Source organism: Onychomys torridus, chromosome 15 (assembly GCF_903995425.1).
Source record: "Onychomys torridus chromosome 15, mOncTor1.1, whole genome shotgun sequence".
NCBI lineage: Eukaryota > Metazoa > Chordata > Mammalia > Rodentia > Cricetidae > Onychomys > Onychomys torridus.
In genome coordinates, this window is record NC_050457.1 from 71,569,743 (window position 1) to 71,597,175 (window position 27,433).

Here is a 27,433-nt window from a genome sequence, read left to right on the forward strand (position 1 = left end):
CTAACTTGCTTTTACATTTTAAGTTAACCCATATTCCTTATTTATACTCAGCCACATGTCGGTACCTTTATAAGCATGACACATTCATCTTCTGCTCCCTCTGGATCTGGCTCACAAGTCCTCATTCCATGCATCTCCTTCCCACCATTCTTAGTTTGGTTGCCTCACCTATACTTCCTGCCTGGCTACTGGCCAATCAACATTTTATTAAACCAATTCCAGTGATACATTTTTACACTGTACAAGAGGAATATTCTATAATCATATGTGTGTGTGTGTCTTATTGTTGAAAAAGGGTATAATGATTCACAAACCCTTTGCCACATTCTCCACACTTGAAGGCAGTCTCTTCAGAATGAATTGTTTTATGTCCCTTAAGATATGAAGGACTAGAAAATCCTTTGCCATACTCTTCACACCTGTATGGTGTCTCTCCAATATGAACAAATTTGTGTTGAGTAAATATACAAAGTTTGGTAAAGGCTTTGCCACATTCCCCACACGTGTAGCAACTGTCTTCAGAATGAATTATTTCATGTGCTTTAAAGTCTGAAGAATAGGCAAAACCTTTGCCACATAACTCACACTTATGGGTTTCTCTCCAGTTTGAGCTATCTTGTGCTCAGTAATTACAAAAGGCTTAGTAAATCCTTTTCCACACAGTTCACACTTGTAGGGTTTCTTTCCAGTATGAACTGTCTTGTGTCTCTTGAGGGTTGTTTGTGTACTAAAGGCTTTGTGACATTCTTCATACTAGTATGGTTTTTCTCCAGTATGAATTTTGTAGTGCTTTTTTAAGGCCCAAATCAAGTAAAGCATTTTGCCACATTCTTCACATTTATAAGATTTCTCCCTGAAATGATGTATGTGTGAAGTGTAAGGTATGAGAGCCTAGAAGATGTTTTTCCACATTCCTCACACTGTGTGGTAGCTTATTGGCATCAATTCTCTTATGTACAGAAAGTTCTGGGTGAGTACAAAAGTCCTTACCACATATTTCACATTTGAAAGGTTTCTCTTGACAATGAGTTCCTTTGTGTCTCTTCAGTTTTGAGGTACAGGAAAACATTCTTCATACTTGGGACATTTCTCTAGTATGAACTATTTTATGCTGAACCAGGGAAGAATTACTAGAAAAGGCATTTCCACAGAATTCACATTTCTACAGTTTCTCTTTATAATGAATTTTTCTATGTTTCTTTAGTTTTGAAGTAGGGTAAAACATTTTCCCACATTCTTCACACTGATAAGATTTCACTGCAGTATGACTTAATTTGTGCTGGATCAGGATAGAATTATAAGAAAAAGCTTTCCCACATTCTTCACACTTGTAGGGTTTCTCTCCAGAATGAATAAACTTGTGCTGAGTAAGGGTATAAAGCATGTAAAAGGCTCTGCCACATTCCTCACACTTGTAGGGATTGTCTTCAGAGTGAATTCTTTGATGTCTTCTTAGGGTTGAAGAAGTGGAGAAACATCTGTCACACTCTTCACACTTGTAGGGTTTCTTTCCAGTATGAGATATTTTGTGGTCAAAAAGGAAAGAAGGCTTAGTAAATCCTTTTCCACACAGTTCACACTTGTAGGGTTTCTCGCCAGAATGAATTAGTTTATGTTTGTTAAGGACTAAAGCAGAGAAAAATGTTTTTCCACACTCTTCACACTTGTACAGTTTCTGCCCACAGTGAGCGCTTTGATGTTTCTTCAGGTATGAAGGATCATAAAAAGCTTTCCCACATTCTTCACACTTGAATGGCTTCTCTCCAGAATGAACAAACTTGTGCTGAGTAAGGGCATAAAGCGTGTAGAAGGCTCTGCCACATTCACTACATGTGTAGTGATTGTCTTCAGAGTGAATTCTTTGATGATTTCTCAGGGTTGAAGAAGAGGAAAAACATTTGTAACATTCTTTACACTTGTAGGGTTTCTCTCCAGTATGACATATTTTGTGCTCAGAAAGGACAGAAGGCCTAGTAAATCCTTTTCCACACAGTTCACACTTGTAGGGTTTCTCATCAATATGAATTCGTTTGTGTTTATTAAGGATTAAAGCACAGGAAAACATCTGCCCACATTCTTGACATTTGTATGGTTTCTGTCCACAATGAGTTCTTTGATGTCGCTTCAGGAATGAAGGATAATAAAAAGCTCTGCCACATCCTTCACACTTGTAGGGTTTGTCTCCAGAATGAATTCTTTGATGATGCTTCAGCATTGAAGGATAGTAAAATGATTTGCCACATTCTTCACACTTGTACGTCTTTTCATCAGTATGATTTTTCTGGTGTATAGAAAGTGATGAACGAGTACTAAACACCTTATGACATTCTTTACACATATAGGGTTTGTCTCCAGTATGGAGCCTCTGGTGTATAGATAGGGTTTTTTGAGAACTCAGTGCTTTTCCACATATTTCACACTTGTAGGGTTTCTCCCCTGTATGAATTCTCTGGCGTTGAGTAAGGAGTGAGTTACAGTCAATGGCCATGCTATAATTGTTACAGTCATTTGGTATTGTTCCTGTTGAGGAAAAGTTGAGATATAATCAAAAGCTAAGTAATATTTTTCATACATATAATGCTTACTGTTAAAATGGAGAGATATACATATTTAACCATAAATCAGAAAACACAGTATACTTTCATACCTGTAAACATTGTCTATCATTCACAAAATAGAGCAGTAGAAATAATCTATGCTTTTATTGGAATAAGAGCACACTCAAATAGAACATGGAAATTGTAACTGGAGTTTTCTCCAGTCCTGCCTGGTTCATGGTCAGGACAAATCTCTCTCACCCGCCAGTCCTGTAGTTGCTCAAACCTAACCGAGTAAACACAGAGACTTATATTGCTTATAAACTGTATGGCCATGGCTGGCTTCTTGTTTTCTAGTTCTTCTATCTTAAATTAACCCATTTCTATTAATCTATACCTTGCCACATGGTGCATTGCTGTGGATATCGCTCTGTGTAAATAAAGTTCTGATTGGCCAGTGGCCAGGCAGGAAGTATAGGCGGGACAAGAGAGAAGAGAATTCTGGGAAGTAGAAGGCTGGGGAGAGACACCACCAGCCGCGGCCATAAAAAGCAACATGTAAAGACACTGGTAAGCCACAAGCCATGTGGCAAAGTATAGACTAACAGAAATGGGTTAATTTAAGATAGAAGAAGCAGATAACAAGAAGCCTGCCACGGCCATACAGTTTCTAAACAATGTAAGTTTCTGTGTGCTTTCTTGGTTGGGTCTGAGCAACTGTGGGACTGGCAGGTAAGAGAGATTTGTCCTGACTGGGCCAGGCAGGAAAACTCTAACTACAGCGCATGGCTTACCAGTACCTTACATGTTGGTACTCATGGCAGTTGCTGGCAGTGTCTCTCTGCCTCAGCCTTCTACTTCTCAGAATTCTCCTCTCTCCTACTGGCCAATCAGTACTTTATTTATTAACCAATCAGAGCAACATATTCACAGCATAGAAAACATCCCACAGCAGCAAATAATGGCATATTATTCAAAGTTAAATAGGTAAGTAAGTTCTAAGGCCAATTTACTAACAAAAATAAGTCCATTAAATAATATAGATGTTGCTGGGTGGTGGTGGTGCACACCTTTAATCCCAGCACTTGGGAGGCAGAGCCAAGTCGATCTCTTTGAGTTCAAGGCCAGCCTGGTCTACAGAGTGAAATCCAGGACAGGCAGAAAAAAACAAAAACAAAAACAGATGTTATATGACCACACATCCATGAAATTATAATGCAGCCAAGCAGAAAAAGAGAAAGTTAATTGTTTTTGTGTGATTTTTGAGTTATCATCAAAATACAAAAGTTTTATCTTCCACATAGAGTTTTATTTTGGAAGGTCCAAAAGATATGCTGCACAAAATGTAGATGGTCCAGCAAAAGATTAAATAATATAGCTCAAAAATTCTGGATAATATTTTATGTTTTTATTTGGATGACTGTAGGGAAACTTTCTCTGTCCCACCAGCCAGCTTCCAAATCATGACACATAGACTCATTACTCATTATGAAAGTTTGTCAATAGTTCAGGCTTGTTTCAACTAGCTCTTATAAGTTAAATTAACTCAATTCTTTTCATCTACTTCTTTTACATGGCTTAATTATCTTTACTTTGTAATGTCCATGCTGCTTGCTCTGTGGCCTAGCACCTCCCACATTTTCTAGTGTACTCTTGGCCCCAAAAATCTTGCATAGCTAATGACCACTCAGCGTTTTATTAAACCAATCCAAGTGACACATTCTCATAATAAAAAGATTATTCCACAACAGATGACATGAAATTACATACCTGAAACATATCAAGTCATGATAAAAACAACAAAACAACAAAACAAAACTTCAAGTCACCTGTGAATAACAGAAGTTTTGCTGAGGATATCTGTTAATGAATAAATTACAAAATTGCCTATTTCTTTTGTTTGTTTTGTTTAAGACAGGATTTCTCGGTTTTGTCCTTGTTGTCCTGACCATTAGGACTTGACTCTGAGATCTGCCTGCCTCTGCCTCTCCAGTGCTAGGATTAATGGAGCGAGCCATGACATATTTTTAAGATGTATTCATTTATAAGATTAAAGAAATACTGAGCACAGAATGGATATAGACAACAAATAAGGCATGAAAATTGGAGAATCCTGTTTGTACACAAAGTGAAAATTACAGAAGTACAGCTCATTGATTTTTAGAAAAGATTTCTTTATTTATTTTCTATACAGTGTTCTGGCATGTATGCCTACATACCAGAAGAGGGCAACAAATCTCATTATACATGGCTGTGAGCCACCATGTGGTTTCTGGAATTGAACTCAGGAGCCATGGAAGAGCAGACAGTGCTCTTAATCCCTGAGCCATCTCTCCATCCCAGCTCATAGATATTATCATCTTACACTGTCCTTACGTATTTCATCAATCTGCTTTATCCACCCACCAAAATACATAGTACATGCACAACAAATGATTATAGCTAATACATACTTCTAAATAACAATACCAGATATCAAATTGCAAAGTAAAAGAAAATAATCTTGAATCTACAAAATTCATTAAACACATTTTCCTAGCTGTGAACAGTTTAAATCTTTGAAATATATATCCCCAAAGTGCATGGATTTGAATCCTTATTACTGAATGTGTGTTAGGAAAAAATTTTAGAAATTATGTTCATCATTCACAAAGGACTCTAATGAGATGACTTTCATTAACATGAGTATAAGTGATATGAATAAAAGTTGGTATCTTACATTGTTTTCATAACTTGGTCTCTAGAAAAGTGCGCAATTTTTTGAGGAGTAGAAACAGTGCACAGTCTGTTACTGAACTGCCCAAAGTGGCTCCATTTTTGCCTGAATTTTATTCAACTGCTCCCCCAGCTAAACAATCCTCCTAAGAAAATACTTATGGGTGATATCATTCTGTATGCTGTGAATGTGTGTTGTTCTGATTGGTTGATAAATAAAGCTGCTTGGTCAATGGTGAGGCAAAATATGGTTAGACAGGACATTCCAACTAGAGAGAGAAGAAGGAGAAAGACAGAGCAGAGGAGACACTGTCAGCAGCCGCCAAGAGAAACAAGAAGTAAGCCACGAGCCACATGGCAAAGTATATATTTATGGAAATGGATTAATTTAAGATGTAAGAACTCGTTAGCGAGAAGCCTGACCCATTGGGACATGTCATTTGTAAATAATATAAGCCTCTGTGTGTTTACTTGGGTCAGAGTCACGTCCAGACCAATGGATGAGAGAGATTTGTTCTGACCGCGGACCAGGCATAATGCAGGAAAATTTGCAAGTACAAAACACGGTCATGCAGCCTCATCTGCAGCTTTGGAAGATCTCCTGTTTTACAGCATGAATTATCTGAATCAATGAAACTGACACTTTTGACATTTCAGGCCCCTGGCCAGCCTCTAGTATGAGGTATTTATGGGTTTGGCTTTACAAACCCAATCAAACCAGGGCCAGTGAGTCCATAAATGAATACTGTATTTCAGGACACCAAAACCAACCTAGTTCTTCTGGTGCTCTGAAGAGCTGTGTGTAGGTATGTTTCTCTGGTCCAGATTCTGGTATGTGGAACAATCCTGACAGGGACTCCTTCCCTGGGTCTCCTAAGTGGGGGGGATATTGACCAAAGAATTAATGCTTAAAAACTTCTAATCTGAGGTTGTATTAGTGAGTCTGGAAAACTCCCTGTCTTTTTGTCTACTCACTCATCTGAGGCACTGAGCTCCCCCTTATGGTCTTCTCTAAGACCCACACGTACTCTATTCCCAGCAAAACTCCCCCAAGAGACTCCTAAGACCAATAGTAATGGGGCCACATAATCTCACCAACCTATACATGCCCAATAAGGTCCCAATAGAGATAGGGCCACCTGTGCTGCAGAACACAAGCTGACTATGGGAGTCACAGAACCAGGGGCTATAATGTGGCAAGGGGGGAGGCCCTGAAGCATTGTGGTGGTGTGAAAGAAAATGGCCCCCAAAGGGAGTGACACTATTAGGAGGTGTGGGCTTGCTGGAGGATGTATGCCACTGTGGAGGTGTGCTTTGAGGTCTCATCTATACTCAAGCCTCTCCCAGAGAGACAGACCACTTCCTGTTACCTGTAGAAGATCTAGAACTCTCAGCTCCTGCTCGAGCAACATGTCTGCATGCTTGCCACCATGTCCTACCACGATGACAATAAACATCTGAATCTCTGAAAATGTAAACCACCCCAATTAAATATTTTTCCTTTATAAGAGTTGCAGTGGCCAGGTGGTGGTGGCACATGCCTTTAATCCCAGCACTCGGGAGGCAGAGGCAGGCGGATCTGAGTTCGAGGCCAGCCTGGTCTACCGAGCAAGATCCAGGAAAGGCGCAAAGCTACACAGAGAAACCCTGTCTCAAAAAACTAAAAACTAAAAAAAAAAAAAAAAAAAAAGAGTTGCAGCGGTTATGGTGTTTCTTCACAGCAACAGAAATCCTAACTAAGACATCAATCAAATGCCTAGCTACCTGTGGATCTAGGAATCCATCTCAAAGTGGCCAAGGAATTGCAGGCAGTTTTTCCGTGAGTTAGCTGTACTGCTTTTGTGGAAGAGTGGAGATGGAAGTTATGTTGGCTCCTTTCTACTGTTGCTCTGAGCCTGCTGCTTCTGAGACAGGACATTCTTTATGATTTGTGGACCCATTCGGACTAAGCCTGTGGTTGATCTTTGCTTATGCTCCACCAACACTTCCTCAGTTACTTCGATGTCTAGTTTTTATAGTTTGTTTAATTGTCTCTATGTAACAGGTACTTATGTATTTACAATTTAGAAGTATGACACACAAGGAAGTCAATATGTCTCAATCTCATAGAATCGTTACATCATCCTAAATATTGATATCTTTATGAGAAGGAAAATATATATTAAACTTTTAAGGTTGTTTGCCACCATATGTAGACACACAAGTGAATTATTGATATGCAAATGACTGGGTTCAGTCTTATAGAGAAACAAATGCCTTTTAAAGGTAGATAATAGTTTTTAAAAGTAGTCATATACTCTTTAAGCTCAATGAAATCCTGGCTCTGGAGATAGGATTTGCCCCACCCACTTCAAATTGAAGCCAATTTGTCTCAGAGTTTCTTTTACCCTGTCCTGAGTCAGGCTGGCTCCCTGACTCTGTGACAGGCAGAACATCAGGACAGCTCCAGAAAAGATACCTTGCATTTAAGAATAGACCTGTTTCCAATGCTACTATTAATTACCTCATGGAAGAAAGATGTATAGAATAAAAACAACCAATGGGATGCTGATCCATGTAATGGATAAAAAGGGACACTGTCTAAAAATATCTCAATACTGCTCTGTAGTGGAAGCACACACCTTTAATCCCAGCACTTGGAAGGCAGAAGCAGGTGGATCTCTGTTAGTTTGAGGCCAGCTTGGTCAACAGAACAAGTTTAAGGACAATCAGAACTATACAGACAAACCCTGTGTGGTGATATTTTGTTTGTACTCTAACAAATAAAATTTGCCTGAAGATCAGAGGACAGAGCCAGCCACTAGATGCCAGGCCTTGGTGGCACACACCTTTACTCATAGCACTCAGGAGGCAGAGATCCATCTGGATTGCTGTGAGTTCAAAGCCACGTTGGACTAATGGCATTAATCCAGGTTAAAGGAGAAACAGAGCCAAGAGGTGGTGGCACACACCTTTAAGCCCAATACTTGGGAGTCACATGCCTTTAATCCCAGCACTAGGGAGGTTGAAACAGGATGTGATATGGCTGGGCAGAGAGAGGAATATAAGACAGGTGGAAACAGGACTTCAAAGCTGTTTTGGCTGACTCGAAAGCATTCAGTCTGAGGATTCATGGAAACAGGATCTCACTTCCACTTCGCTTGAGGATTAGGTAGTCATGAGAAGTTCCACTAGTAGCTTGTTTCTTTGTTTCCTCTGATCTTCAAGCATTTACCCCAATATCTGGCTCCAGCTTTTTATTTAAGACCCATTAGGGTTCATGTAATAACTGTCTTACCTTTTTTATAAGGCTGACCTTGAAACATTCAAAGCACAATGGTTTAACAGTATATACATGGGTAATATTAATTCATCACAGTATCCTCACTGTGTCATTTGGATTCAACCTTCTTTTATTAAATTAATGTTGCACAATTATCTTCTTAGCTGAACACCTACCATCTTGACATCTCTAGCTGTGTCTGATAAAAATAATCAGAGCTGGGCTTGTAAATGTTGATATTCCTTTAAAACAGAAGATATAGGCCAAGTCATTGCAGCCTCACCTGAGTATCCAGTCATTCAGCCCAGATAGTTGCATGAAATGAAGCTTTAATTGCATGAAATTTTGAGATCTTCTGGAAACTCTAGGGTATACAGGCCAGAAAAACTAATACTGGGTGGGGAAGTCCACCTCTGCATTATGAGAAAGCTGTTGCATATAGTGATGTGTTGCCTTGCCTGTACATAGGTATGTGTGAGGATGTCAGATCTGCTGGAACTGGAATTACAATTATGTCTTACAGAACCATGTGGGTTCTGAGAATTGGATCTGGCTCCTTAGGAAGAAAATCCAATTCTCTTAACCACTGAACCATCTTTTACCCCTTTAGGAGGCAGAGTCAGGTGGGTCTGTTAGTTTGAGGCCAGCCTTGTCTACAGAGTGTGTTGTGTATGGTGGGTACAGACCCCATGAAAGTAGATGTTATTTAAAACCTCTCCCCTTTAGGAAATTTTCTTACAACAAATGGTAAATTTACTTCTTGCTGTGATCATGTCACATTGGAAATTGCTTAATGAAGGGAGATATATGTAAAGGTTCTCATGCCTGGTCCAAAGGAAATGAGATGTCTCAATTGATTCTTCAGTCAAGTACAGATTGAACTCTACAGTATATCCTGCTCTTGGTGTTTATAAAAGTTGTTCTCTCATCCTAGGCTTTTGACATCTCCAAACCCTTTGCTGAATGTAAGTTTTCTCTGTTTATATCAATGAAACCATTTTTAAAATATGAAAAAGATATCTATTAGATGATATTTCTCTAATAAAAGGATTAAGTTATTTAAGATAGATAAATAAATAAGATGGGGCAAAACCTTAAAACCTTGAAGCCAAGTGATGGGAAATCTGACTATATTATACAGGCCTTTGAAGATTATAGGAGTGTAGCCTGATAAAACCACAGCTGCCCTGTTCTAGGTAGCACACGTAGGAATGCCTGCTAGCTACTTCCTGCTGATGCAACTTGAAGTTTGACCCTGTACCTGGTGAGTGGTGATACATGACCATCAGGATGCTGGGGGTAAATGAGAAAGAGACAACATAGCTAAGAGAGTCTCCAGCTACCAATTTGAAATTGGGAGGGGGTATATAGGTTTGCCCCATATCTGCAATAAACAAGTCCATTACTTGCTTCTCACTTGACTCCTGGTGTCTGTATTGTCGACACCATGCCTTTTCACTCCCTCCCCAAAGGGTGTCCAGGCAGAGCAACCTGCAACATATGGCTCCCAATGAGGGGCTAGTGCCTGTGTGGGTGTCATTGCTCCTCTGGACATCCCCTTTCTTCCACAGTGTAATTTAGCACCCCCTGTTCAGTGATTGGTAGGTGAGTTGGCCCCTCGGTGTTTTGTGGGTTTGGTCCCTTCAGAGGTGAGCACTGGGACTCCCTCTCCTTTTCCCTTTCCTTGTTTGTCTGTTTGTCCATGTAGAGAGGTACATCTTTCAGTTTTGGGTTTCCCAGTGCCTCAATATAAGGGCTGACACCCCCCGGAGGTAGAACCCAGGAACAGCTCCTGACTACCACTCTCCATCCAGAGACACAATGTGGGCATACAGCCATGACCTAATTAACCATGGAAGTCCTCAACTAAGCACCAGTCACCTGGTTCCAATACATTCTCTGGCTGTTTTGTCTTCCTGTTAATAATTATCAAGTATCTGTTACAGCATGTGTCATGACAAGGGTCCATCAACAAGACTATCTTCAAGGTGCTCATGGTGTTAGAATTTCCTGAGTGTGGGCCTCCCTATGAGGTTATACAGGCTTGGCTTAGGGAAATACATAAGGCTGCTGCTAACTACTGCTCCCTCCACCCTGGCACACCTCCCAGAATAGCAATCCTTAGAGGGTTGGTAGTCAAAGACAGGTAAGGATCTGTATGGCAGACCAACCTAAGACAGGCACAGTCCATGGATGTTGTCTGAGGTGGGGACAACAAGGTCAAGGCATAGAACCTCGATTTCCACTGAACTGACAAAGAAAATGAATAAAAAAGTGGATATATATGTAACAGGAATTGTAAATGGTCTTTAATAATAATAATTAAAAAAAAAGTCTGGAGCCAGAAATTGGGGTAAATGCAGAGAGACAACGGAACAAGTCACCTTTTACTTCTAGGACTCCTCAGACTGAAAAACTTTCCTAGTTGAAAGTCTTTAGTTCCTGTCTCCTCACGCCTTATATACCTTTCTCTGCCCATCCATATTATTTCCTGTCTCAACATTCCTAGTGCTGGGATTAAAGGCATGTGACCTCCTAGTACTGGGAATAAAGGTGTATGCCACCACTGCCTGGCTCTGTTTTCTCTCCTAGACTGATTGAGTCAATCACATGTAGTCCAGGCTGGCCTTGAACTCACAGAGATCCAGAAGGATCTCTAAAGATTAAAGGTGTGTGCCACCATTGCCTGGCCTCTATGTCTAATCTAGTGGCTGACTCTATCCTCTGATCCCTAGGCAGGCTTTATTAGGGTACACAATACATCACCATGTATATAGGAGGAGCACAGCCAGCTAGCCTGATAAAACCACAGCTGCCCTGTTCCAGATAGTGTGCATAGGCATGTGTACTAGCTACTTCCTGCTGACCCAACTAGGAGTCTGCCACTGCTCCTGGTAATTGATGACACATGGCCATCAGAATGCTGGGGACCAACGAGAAAAAGAACCCACCTAAGAAAGTCTCCAGCTGCCAATGGGAAATCGGGAGGTGGTATATAGGTTCACTCTATGTCTGCAATAAATGAGTCTGCTGCTTGCTTCTCACCTGACTCCTGGTATCTGTATTATTGATGCTGCACATTCTCACCCTCTCCCCGAAGAGGATCCAGATAGGGTGACCCATAACAAAACATAATATACTTAATGGTCAAAAGTTGTTAAAGTTCCTACGGTTATGAAGGTCTATTCATGTTAACAAAAACTTACACAAAGATATCTATCTAGAAACTTATGTCTTTGCTCAATTTGTTAAACTTTAGCCATTTTATGTTTCTTAAAAAGGTCAGCCTTGGGGTTGGAGATATGGCTCAGTAGTTAAGAGCACTGACTGCTCTTTCAGAGGACCCAGGTTCAATTTTCAGCACTGAAAGGATAGCTAATAACTATGCATAACTCCAAAATATGACACCCTCATACAGATATACATGCAGGCAAACAACCAATGCAAATAAAAATGAGTAATTTTTTTTTAAAAGTCAGCCTTACAATTCTCTCCTCTGGTTGTATTATTTCTGATGAAACAAGCAACTTAATGTAGAAGGTCAGCAGGACTGATTTAGATGTTGTAAACATATATTATAAAGAGATGAGGAGAGCAAAGTTCCCAGTACATCCATAGACCGTATTTATGTTTAAAGTCTATTTTGGTATAAAAGAGCTTCAGTTAAAAAATTAACAGGGTTAAATTATTTTCATTTATTGAATCCCAATCTCAATGTAACCTGTGACAACAAAGGTAATTAAGACATAATAGTGGGGCTACAGAAATGGCTAAGTGGTTAAGAGCACTGGCTGCTCTTCCTGAGGTCCTGGGTCCCAGTAACCACATGGTGGCTCAGAACCATTTTTAATAGGATCTGATTCACTCCTCTGGTATGCATGAAAACAGCTCACTCATATCCATAAAATAAATATTTTTTACAAAGACATAATAGTTAATGATGAGTCACATTATTCATGCTTAAATATCCTTACTGTGTCCCAAAATGAGTTTGTAGTCATGATAAATACAAATGTAATTCATTTACAGTGACAATGTTGAAGGGAGAGACTAATTTATACTTTTCATTATATAGTCCTCTGTACATATTATCAAAATTAAGCATAAAACAGATAACTAATTTAAGGTCAACTTAAAGTTTCCTTAATATGGAATAATATTCAAAAGCATATGTACTTAAAATAATTGGTTATTGAAATTACATGCTTGAATAAAAAGGGTTAAATCTATACTACACTTGCATAGCAAGACACACCCAAGGTCAAATAGCACACTCATCATTAGATGGGACACAGAACTACGAAAGTAAATGTCACGCTAGCCTCATCAAAGGATAAAGATGCATGGGGAATAGGACTTGCCAGAATCTGTTGCCCCTGTATCCCTGTGGCCTGTAAGCCAGGCCAGGAAATCTTACCTATTATCTGTAGGGAAGAGGAATCACTCCTCATGTCCCACAAGACAGGGGGTGTATTCTCTCATGCTAAGGAGGATGTTAGACTCTGTACCACATCTTAAGCATCTCAAGTTATGGAGTCACTATTGCAATCACTCTGGACACAATGTCTCCTGAACTGATAGTTGAGGATCTTATGTAGAGGGGAACATTGTACCTATGAATTCTACCCAACTGTTATGGGAACTACATGCTAGTTCAAATGGCCATGCCCTGTCCTCTGGCTTTGAATTTCCTCCTCTTAACAAAGCTAGCCCCAAGCTGAGCTGTCCATGTCTGATTGTGTGAGGAGTCCTCAGCAAAGTGGTAGATAAAAGATGATGGAGGCTCTGCCTCAGGGCCAGTCAGCACAGCAGGGTGAACTATGGACACTCATCTAAACTAAGGTGCATGTGCATTGTGTACACCCACCACATCAGGTAAAGAAAGCAATACAGACTGAGGAAGAGGTAAGGTGGACTGTGAAAGTTCACCCACAGTAGTCAATATGAATTACCTTCCAGAGACATCTGGGACCAGCTCCTTAGCCCTGCTCCCATTATAAACCTGGCAGCCAGTGAACATACACATACTTGGAGGAAGTTTAAAGAATCAACAGACCTTGAGAAAGGATCACAAGATCTCTTCCTCCCATTGGACTCATGGTAATTTAGCCACAATGCTTCCTATTGTGCTAGCCACAGTGGCCACACTGACTGGATCTGAAACAAGTCATTTTACTAGCTCTGAGGTATCTGGAAACATCTGGTTTATATGTAAAATTTTATAATTTCTTTGTGGCTGGGTATATATCCAAATAACAGTCCTTGTACATAATACATTAACTTCAAAAATAAAACAAAACCAAAACACATGAGCCTTACAACTCACCTAAAGGCCTACATCTACTAACTGTCATGAAAGAGAACCACACAATCACTGTCCCCAGAATTGGTTGAATGGGCATCCCTGAGTCAACAGTGTAAGGCCCTGTAGATCACCCTGTCCTCCTCTTCCTGTCTGATGATCGGGCCCTGCTGAATCAACTGGTGGTAAAAGTGTTGGAAAAAAAAACAAAAAACCCAAAACTGCCTCTGTTAAATCAGTGTACCTAATAGCCCCATAAACCACTTTATACAAAACATTAATGCTTTGAATCTTCCCTAAGATAAGTGGGGAATGAACTGTCCAAAGTGACTACAATTTGCCTGAGTTTTATCCAACTGTTCCATTCCCCAAAATTATTCTAATCAACACAACTGAAACTATTGAGCCTTCTGCCTCTGCCTGCCTCTCTGTGATGGAATTGTGAATTTGGCTTTAGAAACCCAATCATGCTCACATCGGTATGGAGATCTTTCTGGCATGAGTCTGCTCTGAACCCCAGTAAATAATGGATTCATCTGCATAGAGCAGCATTCCCCTGAGTCTTAACATTACAATGTAGATTTAAAAAATGAAGAACCTTGAAGGTCTCTGCAAATGCATGCACAGCTCACCATAGGGGAATTACAAAGCTTGGGAAACTTAAACCATCATGAATGTCTGAGATGTCTTTCTTTGATAACAAAGACATGAAGGAGAGACCTAAGGAATTATCTCTACAACAACATCATCTTTCAATGCACATGGGAAAGCCTACTTCTCTGCCCCTGAACCCCTCATTCCTACCCACCTGGGTACACAGTGTCTGTTGCTTGTCTCTTCACATCCCCAGGCCCTTGTGTTTGCTCCAGAAATGTTACCAGGTGTGGCTTAGAGACAGCAAGACCTGTTTGTAGGAAAAGGGAACAAGACTGTTGAAGTGTTCTTCTACTGGGAATCGACATGTCCCTCCGAGTACACTGTTTATAAGGAGAGATGATGGAATAATTGACTGCAGACATCAGTTCCTTAAATGTTTTCTCACAGGACCACTACAATACATAAAGGAATTTACAATGTCTAGATTTTGAGTTTCATTTAAAGGGGAAAACATTAAAATCTGTAGGAATTAAGCAAAGTCACTGTATTTGAGATAGACATTAGGATGAATAGTTTTCACTGTATCTAGGGTTAAGTATTAGAATGAATACTCTTCACTGGATCAAGCATAAACTTTAGAGTGAATATTTGTTTTCCAAAGTACTTTGATCTTGGAGAATCATTGTGGTAAATAGTAAAGAATCTTTGTGGAAAACAGTGATTGTTTTCTGAGATTTGTAGAACTGTTTTTCTGAAGGGGCGTTGCAGTCTTCCCATGCCTTTGGTCACAAAATGCCTCTGGCGCACCTGAGGCTATTTGATTATTGTGTACTGCAAACCACAAAGGACTAATTCGTGGGGACAGGTGGTGCTTTCCTTGGAGAGACACAAAGAGTATATTAGGGACCTTGGTATAAGGAAATACTTTAGCTAAAAAAACAACTTTGTGTAACAATCAATAAATATGCATGACATATTTTGTACGACACCTGTTCAGAGTTCAGTTCAGAGGCTGGACCTTCCTGCTGTCATACAGGCCTTAAAATTGCATCTTGGATTGACCTCTTTTTTTGACAAATCCACAAAACACAGAACACTCCAACAAAAACTGAATTGTGAAACAATTGAATCAACAAGTATGCTCCATGGCTCATGCCACTGAATTTCTAACAGTTCTACTAAAGGTACTAATGAATGAAATATATATTCAACATTGACAGTACAACACAGACAGAGAAAAATAGTGGAATGTTTCTTAGCTATGGAGCACCTCTCTAATTTTTTCTTAAAATGAAATATATGAAAATGGCTGTTAAAATACTCCCATGAGATACCATACAAAACGAGGAAGCTACATGTTGATGGTGAAATAAGAATTCACTATGGATGAGATCCTCACCCAAGAAATCAAGGTTGCTGTAATTCTCCAACATCACATCCCTGTACAAGTTCAACTGAGCAGGCTTCAGGCATTCCCTCTCTTCTGGAGAGAACTCAATGGCCACATCCCAGAAGGACAGCATTTTCTGAAATAAAGATTAATGAATGATATCCTACTTTCAATGAATGAAAACCACGAATAATAATATAAAGACAAAGATGCATTGCACTGGATAGTTTTCCTGTCAACTTGACACTAGCCAGGGTCATTTGAGAAGAGAGTAGCATAATTGAGAAGATGCCTACATATAACTGTCCTGTAGGGAAGCCTATGGCATTTTCTTGATTAGTGATTATATAAAATAGCCCATTATTGGTGGTGCCCACCCTGGTCAGGTGATCCTATTTGGTATAGGAAAACAGAATAATGTGTAGTGGTGTGATATGCTTATATTATACACTGTACACACATGTACACACCCACATGAACATGTCTCACAGAAGAAAGTCCTGGTGAGGGAGAAGGAAACCTCAACACTTCATATGCACACTCACAAATGGAAATGAAATGAAAATACAGAGTCTGGTGCAGCAGCAGCTCTGGCTGAAGCCTGAGTTTCTGAATTCGTACAGAGTTCAGCAGTGATTCCAAAGACAGTGGCAGGAGACATGAGATGGAGCAGGCAAAGGTGAGAACAAGACCTCACAGAAAAATACAAACCTGTGAACACATGAAAAACCAGCAAGCACAGGATATCAACACTGAGAATTTAAAACAGAACTCTTACCTCGAGTCATTTCCTACTTCCTACCTCCTTTTCTCTGACAGCTATCTATGGATGTGTTTGTGATGTTCCTGAGCATGCTTTCCACATATGACGCCTGTGCCTCAGGGTGCTGGAGCTGAGAAATATATTTGCCGATGCTACTATTTTCCTATTTCAAATTTTTCTTGTAGTTAGAGGTTTCCTGCCTGTCCCAGAGTCAGGACAAACTCTCTCACCCACCAGGCCCACAGACGCTCAGATCCAACCAAGTAAACACATAGAAACTTACATTGTTTACAAACTGTATGGCCGTGGAAGGCTTCTTGTTATCTACTTCTATCTTAAATTAACCCATTTCTATTAATCTATACTTTGCCACGTGGCTCGTGGCTTACCATTACCTTACATCTTGTCATGGCGGTGGCTGGCAGTATCCCTCCTGCCCTAGCCTTTACTTCCCAGAATTCTCCTCCTCCTTATCCCGCCTATCCTATCCTTCCTGCCTGGCTACTGGCCAATCAGCACTTTATTTATTTTAACCAATCAGAGCAACACATTTGACATACAGAACATCCCACGGCACTTCCCCTTTTCTTTTTTTTTAAAGGAAGGTTTTAACTTTTACATAGTAAAATTACATATAACAAAACAATTATCAAGCAAGAATTATAGTTACAATATTAAAGAAGATATCCTATCTTATATTTGTGAGTCTAAGGTTTAATATCTAACTTATCTTTTATCATAATTGAGAAATTATAACTATCTAGTCTAACTAACTATCAGAGATTCTGCTTTTTCATTTTTTTTTTTGTTTGTTTGTTTTGCTTTTTGAGACAGGGTTTCTCTGTATAACAGCCTTGACTGTCTTGGAACTTGTTTTGAAGACCAGGCTGGCCTCAAACTCACAGAGATATATCTGAAACTGCCTCCGAGTGCTGAGATTAAAGGCATGTACCACTGCCACACAGCTGTTTTTCATCTTATTGAGTAAAGTTCAAGAATGACTTATGAGAACAGTCTTACATTATTTTTCCTTTTTATTGATACATGAAAATTATCAGCAATTTAAGTATTAATGGGGTATTTTGTAGTAATTTCATTAGTAAGCTTTGGATCATCTTTCTCAGTTATGGTATGCTCACCTCCTGAAACACTATCTTTTGGGCTTCTGAAATGTACCCTACATAATGCTTACACAAATCCAGCATTCAGGGAAACAGTACTGTGAGCACTGACCATCCTCTTATCACACTGTTTCAGGGCATCTATTGTTCCTTAAGTCCCCAAGACTCATCTTCCTGATGTCTCTGGCTGATGGGAAAAAAACATACCATCTCCAACTTCTGTGAGTTACAACTCTTGATTCTTATTATACTAATGAGATCATATGAACTTATCTTTCTCTGCCTGAACTAATTTGAGTTTCACCCATATTATTACAACTGAAAAGGCTTTTTTTTTCTGAAAAAGTCATTACAACTTCTCTCTCCCCCCAACACTCCACCTAAATGTAGGGCATCTTTAATTATTATTGTTACATAGAATGTACATACATACATATAACTGTATGACTATGAATAGCTGATTCTCCTAAGGGCTGCCTATATGTGTGTTGTGAAGACTGACCCCTTGGCACTGGATGGAGAGTGAGTGGGTTCATCCTTAGGAAAAATAATTCTTCCTCTCTCAACAACCTTTATGTACATTTTGTACGGGCTGGTTTATGAGTCAACTTGTCACAAGCTAGAATCATCAGAGAGGAAGAAGCGTCAGTTGGGGAAATGCCTCCATGAGATTCAGCTGCAAGGCATTTTCTCAATTGGTGATTAATAGGGGAGTGCCCAGCTCACGGTGGGTGGTGCTATCGCTAGGCTGGTGGGTTCTATAAGAGCAGGCAGAACAAGCCATGTGAAGCAAGCCAGTTAGCAGCACCTCTCCATTGTGCTGCATCAGCTCCTGCCTCTGGGATCCTGCCCTGTTTGAGTTCCTATCCTGACTTCCTTCAGTGTTGAACAGCAATGTTGAAATGTAAACCAAATAAACCTTTCCCTAACTTGCTTTTAGGTCATGATGTTTCATCACAGCAAGAGAAAACTGAGACACACATATTTTTTTGTTATTGTTGTTATTGTTTTGGTTTTCCAGAAAGGGTTTCTCTGTGTAGCCCTGGCTATCCTGGAACTTACTCTGTAGACCAGGCTGAACTCAGAAATTCTACCTCTGCCTCCTGAATGCTGGGACTAGAGGCATGTACCACCACACCTGGGTCGTTATATGTACTTCTTTAGGGATAGAACCACATGAGATAACCATCTACAGGGTACTATGTATATTGATGTTGTCATTGTTCAGATGCTGTTCAGGTAGTCCTATTGTTGGGTTATCACTGTTCTCTCTTGGAAGATTGCAAAGCACCTTCTAGTGCTATGAAAACTCATTCATAAATCAGAGGTTCTTGCCGAGGACAATTTTAAGAGCCATGCCATATTGCCTGCCTGAGTTAAGTTTCTGTTGTCCAGTATTGAGCCACTAACCAGAAAACTTTTGACATGCCTGAACAAGTCTTGAGTTATTAGAAAATAATTTAACATTTCCTTATCTTTCTGCTACAGTGACCATTAGTAACAATGTTTTGTGGTTAGGTTGCTTGGTTGGGTTGCTTGGCAACTCAACAGTCCCCTGATCTTTTCCCAAAGAAAGTTTCCTGGTCTGCTTACTATAAAACCCACCTGAGAGAAATAAACTTTTGCAGCTTGATCAGAATACTGTCTTGCTGTCAATTCTTTGTGTCTCTTGTCCCTTTCATTCACCATTCCCCCTTCTAGGGTCTCTGCTGAAGATCCCGCTGGTCGGGACAGGTTCTCAGGTCACACTGAGAGGATTGTTCCTGATAGGAACATGCATGGTGATTTCAGTGCTAAAAAGGAGGTGGGCATGCTTTCAAGACTTTTGGAGCAGTGGAAAGGTCTACTCTGTAACAATGATTACATTGAAAATGTCCTTTAATAAAGGCCAGAGGGAAGCAGCAACGAGGAGGTCAATACATCTTCAAATCAAAGCAGACTGGAGAAATTTGGTGAACAGAACACTCTTTGATTTCTCAAGGGAAAAGCAGGTGGCCTGTGTTGAAAGCATCTTCATAGCTCATACAGTGTGTTGCAAAATCTACAAATGAGAAAACAAAAACAAAACACAGTTTCCCCTCCTTTTTAATGATGACATTGCCTAGAACAGGGAAAATTGGTCACCATGGAGATTGGCAAGCGTTCAGACGAGTGAAGATGGAAACACTGTTCTGAGAGAACTAGAGCAGGTCCCCAATGTAGAACTCACTGCAAGGGTCACCCCTAAAGGAGCCCAGCTCAAGGGGACACGGTTCTACTTGGGGAAGTGTCTCCTGTCCTGGGGCCAGCCTCCTGTGACATGCTGTGGGTGGGGAGTGCACCTGTAAACAGAATAGCATTTAGGTGGGATTTTACCCAATACTTTTCATGGCAAATACTTCAGGGTAATTTGAAACTAGCAAAACTTACTTTCCATGGAGAAGAAATGCAAATAATGTCTGGTCTGAGTTGGGTAACCTGTCATTCCTTAAAAATTGCTGGGCTGGAGAGATGGCTCAGTGGTTAAGAGCACTGGTTGCTCTTCCAGAGGACCTGGTTTTAATTCCCAGCACCCACATGGCAGCTCACAACTGTCTGCAACTCCAGTTCCAGGGGATCTGACACCCTCACACAGACAAACATGCAGGCAAAACACCAATGCGCATAAAATAAAAATAAACAAATTATTTAAAAATTGCTACATATTCTCACTATGATTGGGAGGTGGAAATCTGCACTCTACTTGAACAGAGGCTGGTCCTAGAACAACAGAATGGATAGAGTAGATGTGATAAGAACTCCTGCATCTCCCTCAGAAATATCTTTTCAGATAGTCACACAAAACTAAAGACTAGCAGAAGATTGGTGGGAAGTCCAAGCCAGATGCAAAGAGAGAACTGGATTCCCAATCAGGGTCTTAACTATAGTGACCCTCCATTCAAAACAGCCTATCTATGGATTACATAACAGTGCTTAAAAAACACACTACTACACATATTATCAAGTAACAACTCCTAGATCTCTGTCCCAGCTCTTTACCCAAAAAATGTGGCATGAAACAATCATTATTTTATTTTTTTGCTTTAAACTACTACACTTTGAAATACTATGACTCAGAGAATGGAATTGGAACCATGAAAAATGCATGGGAGACCAAATGTAATGTCCTTTTTGGAAAACATGGAATTATATACTGAGAATTAGTTTCAAAATAAATATCACATGCTCTGTCCATTAGATGTCTAGATTTACTTGTGAATTTTAATTGTTCATATGTTGTTTCTGAGTTTCTTAAAGCAACAGCAAGTGGAGTGTCTTCAGCTAATGGTTGGGGCACACACTGACATAGGTCTGACTGACTTCTGTTAAAATAGATCCCGCAGAGAAGAGAACAATGGAATGCAGTGTTTAAGAGAATAGGCAGGGCAAACAGACACACCTCTGAACTCAAAATATGTAACTGATATGTTACTGCATGTGATAATGACAATGGGGGACACTATCACATGCACCAATATAACTAAATATGACAATGTAATGAAAATCTGTCATGCTCAGGTTTATTCCTTTCATGTGTTTGACCCCCGTTCAAATCTTTTACAATGTCTCTCCATGGCCTCTGACATAGTCATATAGAATAATAAGCAGGAACTGAACGTCCTCACCCAGCACACCTCCCCTCCAGAGTGTCCCAGATGTGACATGTCTCACACAGCAAGGTTCATGCATGAGTTGTAAACACAAGGAACTCCTCCCTCACACTGACATTAGAACACAAGGAAAGAAACCTGGGAGGAAAGAGACAGGACTGCTCAACAAGGGGAACTGGACTGGACCTGTGGAAGAGCAGGAACCAACATGAGTAGTCTGCTTCACTGGTTGGACATGGCAGTGCCCATGTGAAGGACAGGCAGGAAGTGGTTTTGTTCTGGCTGACTGTAAGAAGCATCTGCACACACTGGAACCTCTGGAGTAAGGACAGGGGAAGGCATCCCAGCTGCAGCTGCAGAAAAAGACCCAGGAATGTAACCAGAGCAGCCACATCAGTCAAGAACTGCAGAATGGAAATGAAGAAATAATGGAGTCTCAGATTAGATATGAAAAGAGCAAACTGATGAAATCAGTGAAATCAGAAGAAATCAGCATCAGGTCATGACAGAATCTAATGTTGTAGAATATTATTTCAAGGTGTGTTTTGGTGATGCTCTGGAACATTTGTTTAATGATGCAATGATGTGTTTGAGAAAATAAAATTCACCTGTGCTCAGTAGGTTCAGGCAGCAATTAGCGGACAGAAGTGGTGGGGAAGCGCTAGGTGGAGAAGGGTTTATAAGGAGAGGTGAGGGGAAGCAAGAGGGCTTTTGGGAGGATGTGAGCAAGGAGAGGAGGTGAGCTACTTGCTCTTCAGCCTCTCTGAAGAGCAGAATTCCGCCTTAACCTCTGAATCTTGAGTTCTTCAGAGGGAGAGAGGTTTAGTTAAGTTCCCTTTGTAGCTTTGCAAGAGTTGGAGTCTGAGGGAACAGTTTTCCCTTGGGGCCTAACTGCTGCTGGTAGTGGAGGAGTTGCAGTTGCTGATTCAGACAGCTATGGCTTAAAAGGCAGCAACCATTTATAAAAGAACAAGAACGCTGGGTGGTGGTGGCAGCGGTGGGGGCGCACGTCTGTAATCCCAGCACTCGGGAGGCAGAGGCAGGTGGATCTCTGTGAGTTTGAGACCAGCCTGGTCTACAGAGCTAGTCCAGGACAGGCTCCAATGCTACAGAGAAACCCTGTTTCGAAAAAAACCAAAACAAACAAACAAAACAAAAAACAAGTATTTAGCAAATTAGTATCCAAAAAGAATGAACAATCACTGCAAATAGAAATATTTAAGAATTGAGAATTGTTCCTCACATAGTAAATGCAAACAATTGTGTAATCTCCAAAATAAAATATCTTTAACAAAAACATGTTAATGGCAAAAGGATAATTACATCTGGGATGTATCCACAGAAGTTAACCACAAGTAGTTGTCAAGACAGTAACATGCTGCTTTAATGGATTTGTTAAGCTTCACAATCTAAGCAACCGAAACACAAAGTATTTCTCATGACCATGACGGATGTTTAAATGTTTTCTGACACATTTGTTATGAAGCAGAGGAGAACAAAGGGTCCTGTCTCCCCTCACAAATGCAGAGATGACACGGATGTGCAACACAGTAGACTGGAGTTTCTTCTCTATCACAGGTCTGTTTACTTTAAATCACATGAATACACACAGTCTGTGAGTTCTTCCTCACCCTGCTGACCTGACACAAAAGCCTGGCACTGGAACCCAAGGCCATGAGAGTTTTTCACATGTTCCTAGACATGCTGCTTATGGACTAGCTCAACAAGGTCAAGGCTAGATCAAGACTTGTTGACACACCATTGTGGTCCACCCTACATAAGGAAAGACTTTTCAAAACTTAAGAAAACCTAGTCCTCAAGGTGAGGCTTGGCATCACTTTCTACAGTACCCTATCTTCCTGCAGATGCCGCCACCTCTCTCTCTGTCTCTGTCTCTGTCTCTCTCTCTGGGCTATATGTATGTTCTCTCGCCCCTAGTCAAAGCTTTTCTATAGCAGCGGCTAGTGGCAGATCTGTCTGCTGTGTTCCAGAATTTCCCACCCTCGGGCCTAAGGTTTTTCCTCTTAATTCTTTAGCCGGCAGAGAAAATGAACACGATCAAGACCTCAAGACCGTTACACTAGGCGGCTGCAGAGTTCAGGAAGGACCAGGCCGCGTTTGCTCTACAAATAACTGAGAAATCTGACAGCGTCCATGTGAGATGGCTCAGCTAGAGAAGCATGCTGCCCCACCAGAGCTGCTCACTGAGCTCCCAGCTCCACCTCAGGAGCAGGCAGTCAGCTGACCATCATTAGTTTGCAAACCTGGACTTCACTATCATCTACTCCACGCTACTAGGAAGCCTTCCTGTCCCAGCCCAAGCCGGACTCGGGTGGCAAGCGGCGTCCTAAGGAAACCATCACTCAGGGTACCTTTCCTATCACCTTCTCCCCAGCCCTGACCTGCAACCTCACGTGACCCAGCCAGTTCAGCACAGCACCTCCATGGCAGCTTCTTCCGCCCTCCCACTCAGGTTCCCCTCCCTTCAAGACGGACCCCGCACCCCGCACAGTGCCTCAGGCTGCGCTGCACCCTGGACCAATCTCCATGTCAGAGACGCAACTGGCATTCACATTAGGACAGGACTTTTGCCAAACTTTGAGGGAGACTCACGTGTATAAACCAAAAGACAGACTGGGATTTCCTGGACGGCTTCCTGTGATGTCACAGTACCAAAGACTACGTTTCCCAGAAGTCTGTGCGAATGAATTCCCAGAATCCAGGTATGGAGATTTCTAGAGTTCCTAGATTTATCTGGCTGCCTGCAATAGAGTATGGGAAGAAGCATCAGAGTTTGCAGGACAGCTATGTGGAGTGAGGCTGGTGTTCACTTCCAGATCCACAATGCTAGATTATTAATGTGAATCGAGCCTTTGACAGAAATATTAGCCTTGGAGGTTTTCTTGTCCGTGTATTGTGATTTAATCTTACTACATATTTACACGTAGACTCAGTTTTACTTCAAAATAACCAAGCAATACCCTAATGTAGGGATGAGAAGTATCTTTTAAAGATGTTTTCAAACCAGCCGTGGTATGTCACACCGTGCTCCTAACTGCGCAGCTGTTACTTGACAAATGGACCCGGAATGAAAGGCTGGACTGGAAATTTTAAAGAGACCCTGTATCTAAGTAAAAAGGAAAAGTCCAAACAAAGACGGATTAGGGCAGTTACGTTTAATGTCGGCTTTGTCTTCACATGGAGTCCTACGAATATATAATAATCCTTCTTCCTCTGTACCTACACTCTGTGTGAGCCATTCATGGACCTGACCCCACAGCTTGGAAAACTGTTTTGTGTGAACATTGGAATCCCAACAGTGTAGAGGATTGATGAGGGACACAGGGACGGTATAATCACTGAACAAAGTTAAGTGTCCACCTCTCTGACATTTACTTGCAAAGATCTCCCATACTCCATCTCAGGAGTTTTGGACATGTCTTGCTCCTTGAAAACTTTCAACCAGTTATCTATGAAAGCCATTTAGTTTTTATGAGAGCTCTACCAGAATTTTCCCAGTGTCTCCATGGTTTTTCACAAACTCAGATCCATATTCACCACCAGATGTGCTAGGAGCTCATGATTATCTTCCAAGTGAAGGGACAATAGTCCTAGATCATAGACTCAGAACTGAAGCACAGATAGTTTAAACTACCTAAACACAGTCTAGAGTTTCCTATAGTTCTGTCGTGAATATATGGTGCGATTCCAAATCCACTTAGCTCTCACCTGCATGTTCCATGTAGTGTGACCCCACAGGGACTGTTAGGAAGGACACTGAACAGCAGACCAGTTAATATGGTGAAACCTCTTTTAATACTGCTGCAAAGTGCCATGTTGACCTACCTGTTGTTCCTTAGTGTCTACACATCTAGTACAATGTGGACAGTGATGTCATGTTCTGCTTCCATTTTGGGACAGCATCCAGCCCCATGGCACAGTTTCCTCATTCTTTGGGTGCTGACACTGAGAAACTTTCTTAGAAGTGTAGTTTTTTCATGAGCCCCTACAATAGGCCTTCACCTTTCAAACGTAATTGCACTTCCACAAGACAGAGACTTCCATGGATGTGCTCTTGGCTCTGAGCAAATTAATGTATCATTCGTACAAATTGCCAGGATTTCCCATATTGGAGTTAATCTCTCTGACATTTACATCTAGCTTATTTCACATGGTCTATTACTGGGATTGCAGACAGGATCACAGATAAGGGATTAGAATAGGAACACACATAACTCAAAGCAGTAACATCAGCAGTACTAAAAATCTGAGTGGACTCTGGGTAAGAACTCAGGAAAGTTGCCTGCCTTCAGCTGGGTGTGTGACTTTCAGGGAGCTCCACTGATGAGGAAGTCTCCTCCCCTACAGTCCTTGCTGTGTTCCAGGGTTCTGTGAGTCCTGGAAATGTCCAGGAATTCCCCATACCTATCACATGCTTACTTCCTGAGGTTAATGAGGCCCCCTCCAGGATGGGATGATTCCCTTGAGTGGAATTTGCTGTTGGTCGAATCACAAACAAATTCATCAGTGAGGGAGCAATGAATGCTTCTTCTGTCCAGCACTGTTTACTGTCAAAGGCACACATGTTAAGAGAGGGTCTTCTGGCCTCAATAATCTACAGTAGGAGAAGTTTCTCTCCTGGGTAATTCAAGATCTCATGAAGTGAACAATCCATGCATTCTGGATAACAGAATCAAGTGCAAGATGAGCAGACAGGAAGTAGGCTGCTTTCTTGTCGTCATTTCCTGTGGTGGAGGCAGGAAGGACTACCTGAGGTGGCAGTGGGAGCCTCCTGATCAGGAGTTGCAGTGTTGGCAAGCTTGGACCTTTCCCTCTGCACATTTTTACTCTTCTGAGACCTCTGGGTATCAAGAAGCCCATCCATCCAGGGAGGCGAGGCTCCAACTCACAGTTGGCATGGGGATTGGTCCCCTCTTGTTTTCGGTACTAGAGTGTGTGTTACCTGTGTAGTTTTCAAGTTAGAGAAACTACCGTTGGTCCTAATGCCTGCTCTTTCTGATAAATCTCTGCTTCTTTCTGATAAAGCCTGCTTGCTGTAGCTAAGATAGGACAGTCCCTCTGTCCCTGAGATTCCTTTGCCTTATGCCTCTGATCTGCCTTTGTTTCTGTCCCAACAAGCCTAGCTACTCTTGGTTGTGTTTCATCTTTTCCATTGTAGAAAATAATTCTCTCTCATGTATGGGCAATATAACAATCCTATGAACATATGCTGTCTTATCAAACTGAAAAGCTTGGCTCTAAAGCTAGGATTTGGCATCCCCATGTCAGACTCAAGCATGTTCGTCTCTAAGGTCTAAATCTCCTGAACTGAGTCTGTCCCCTGACCCTGAGACAGAAGAAAAGGAGCTCAACAAACAGCCAAGAAAATGACGACATTGTGTGCCTCAGAACACCTGACAGGAACCTATGTGGAATGAAGGCTACTAATTTTCATCTCTTAGAATAAAGGATTTTGCCATAAAAGCAAGTGATACAGAATGAGGATAGGAGGGACCCTCTGTCTAAAATCTCTCAGTAGCAATTCCAGCATCATAGGTTTATCAGGGCCCTCTCAGCAAAATTCTGTTAGATGCTGTAAATGTAAATTTAATAAGGATTATGACAAATAACTCTACATGCTGTATAAACCATAAAAGCTGTCTTATGTTTTCTATACAATTACCAGGAATCTTACATGTTAAGATGGTTAACAGTATGCACATAGGTACTACTAACTTATTACATTACCCTACTTGTTTAATTTTCATTCAACCTTCTCTTACATAGTAACTTCATAGTGAAACACCTGCCATCTTCATAACTCCATGTGTGTCCACTCAAAATTATCACAGCTGGCCTTCTTCAGTGTTAACATGCTTCAGGAAAGTAAGATGGACAAGGTCATTGGACAATCTCTCCTGTATCCAGTCATTGCTCCCAGCTTGGAATGTGCAGTTGGCCTGTAAATGCATTAGGCCTCAAGGTTTACTGGGGAAGCAAGGGTGTAAAGGGCACAAATACTAAGAAAGAGTGCCCACCCATACATCCACAGGAGAGCATCCTGCAACCAGGAACTGAGTCCCATAGCCTCAGAAGTCAGTGCAGATGGGGCTGGGG

General features: G+C 41.1%; 1 protein-coding gene across 1 annotated transcript; it reads right to left on the reverse strand.

Moving 5' to 3' along the window:
• Window positions 1-24,214, reverse strand: LOC118596392 (zinc finger protein 58-like). Its single transcript, XM_036207267.1, has 3 exons — window positions 23,930-24,214; window positions 14,625-14,720; window positions 1-2,520 (listed from the first exon to the last, which is right to left on the reverse strand). The coding sequence occupies exons 1-3, from the start codon at window positions 24,102-24,104 to the stop codon at window positions 1,163-1,165; spliced, it is 1,629 nt and encodes a 542-aa protein (XP_036063160.1). The 5' UTR covers window positions 24,105-24,214; the 3' UTR covers window positions 1-1,162.
• Between the last annotated feature and the right edge of the window lie 3,219 nt (window positions 24,215-27,433).

Excerpts from the sequence above, each read along its gene's own strand:
- LOC118596392 (XM_036207267.1), bottom strand. The coding sequence starts at position 24,104 with ATGCTTCTTCCCATACTCTATTGCAGGCAGCCAGATAAATCTAGGAAC. Across the intron at positions 14,721-23,929 it reads CTGTCTTTTGGTTTATACAC|GTCTTGCTGTCTCTAAGCCA; the intron begins GTGAGTCTCCCT and ends TCCTACAAACAG. Across the intron at positions 2,521-14,624 it reads AACAGACACTGTGTACCCAG|GAACAATACCAAATGACTGT; the intron begins GTGGGTAGGAAT and ends TTTCCTCAACAG.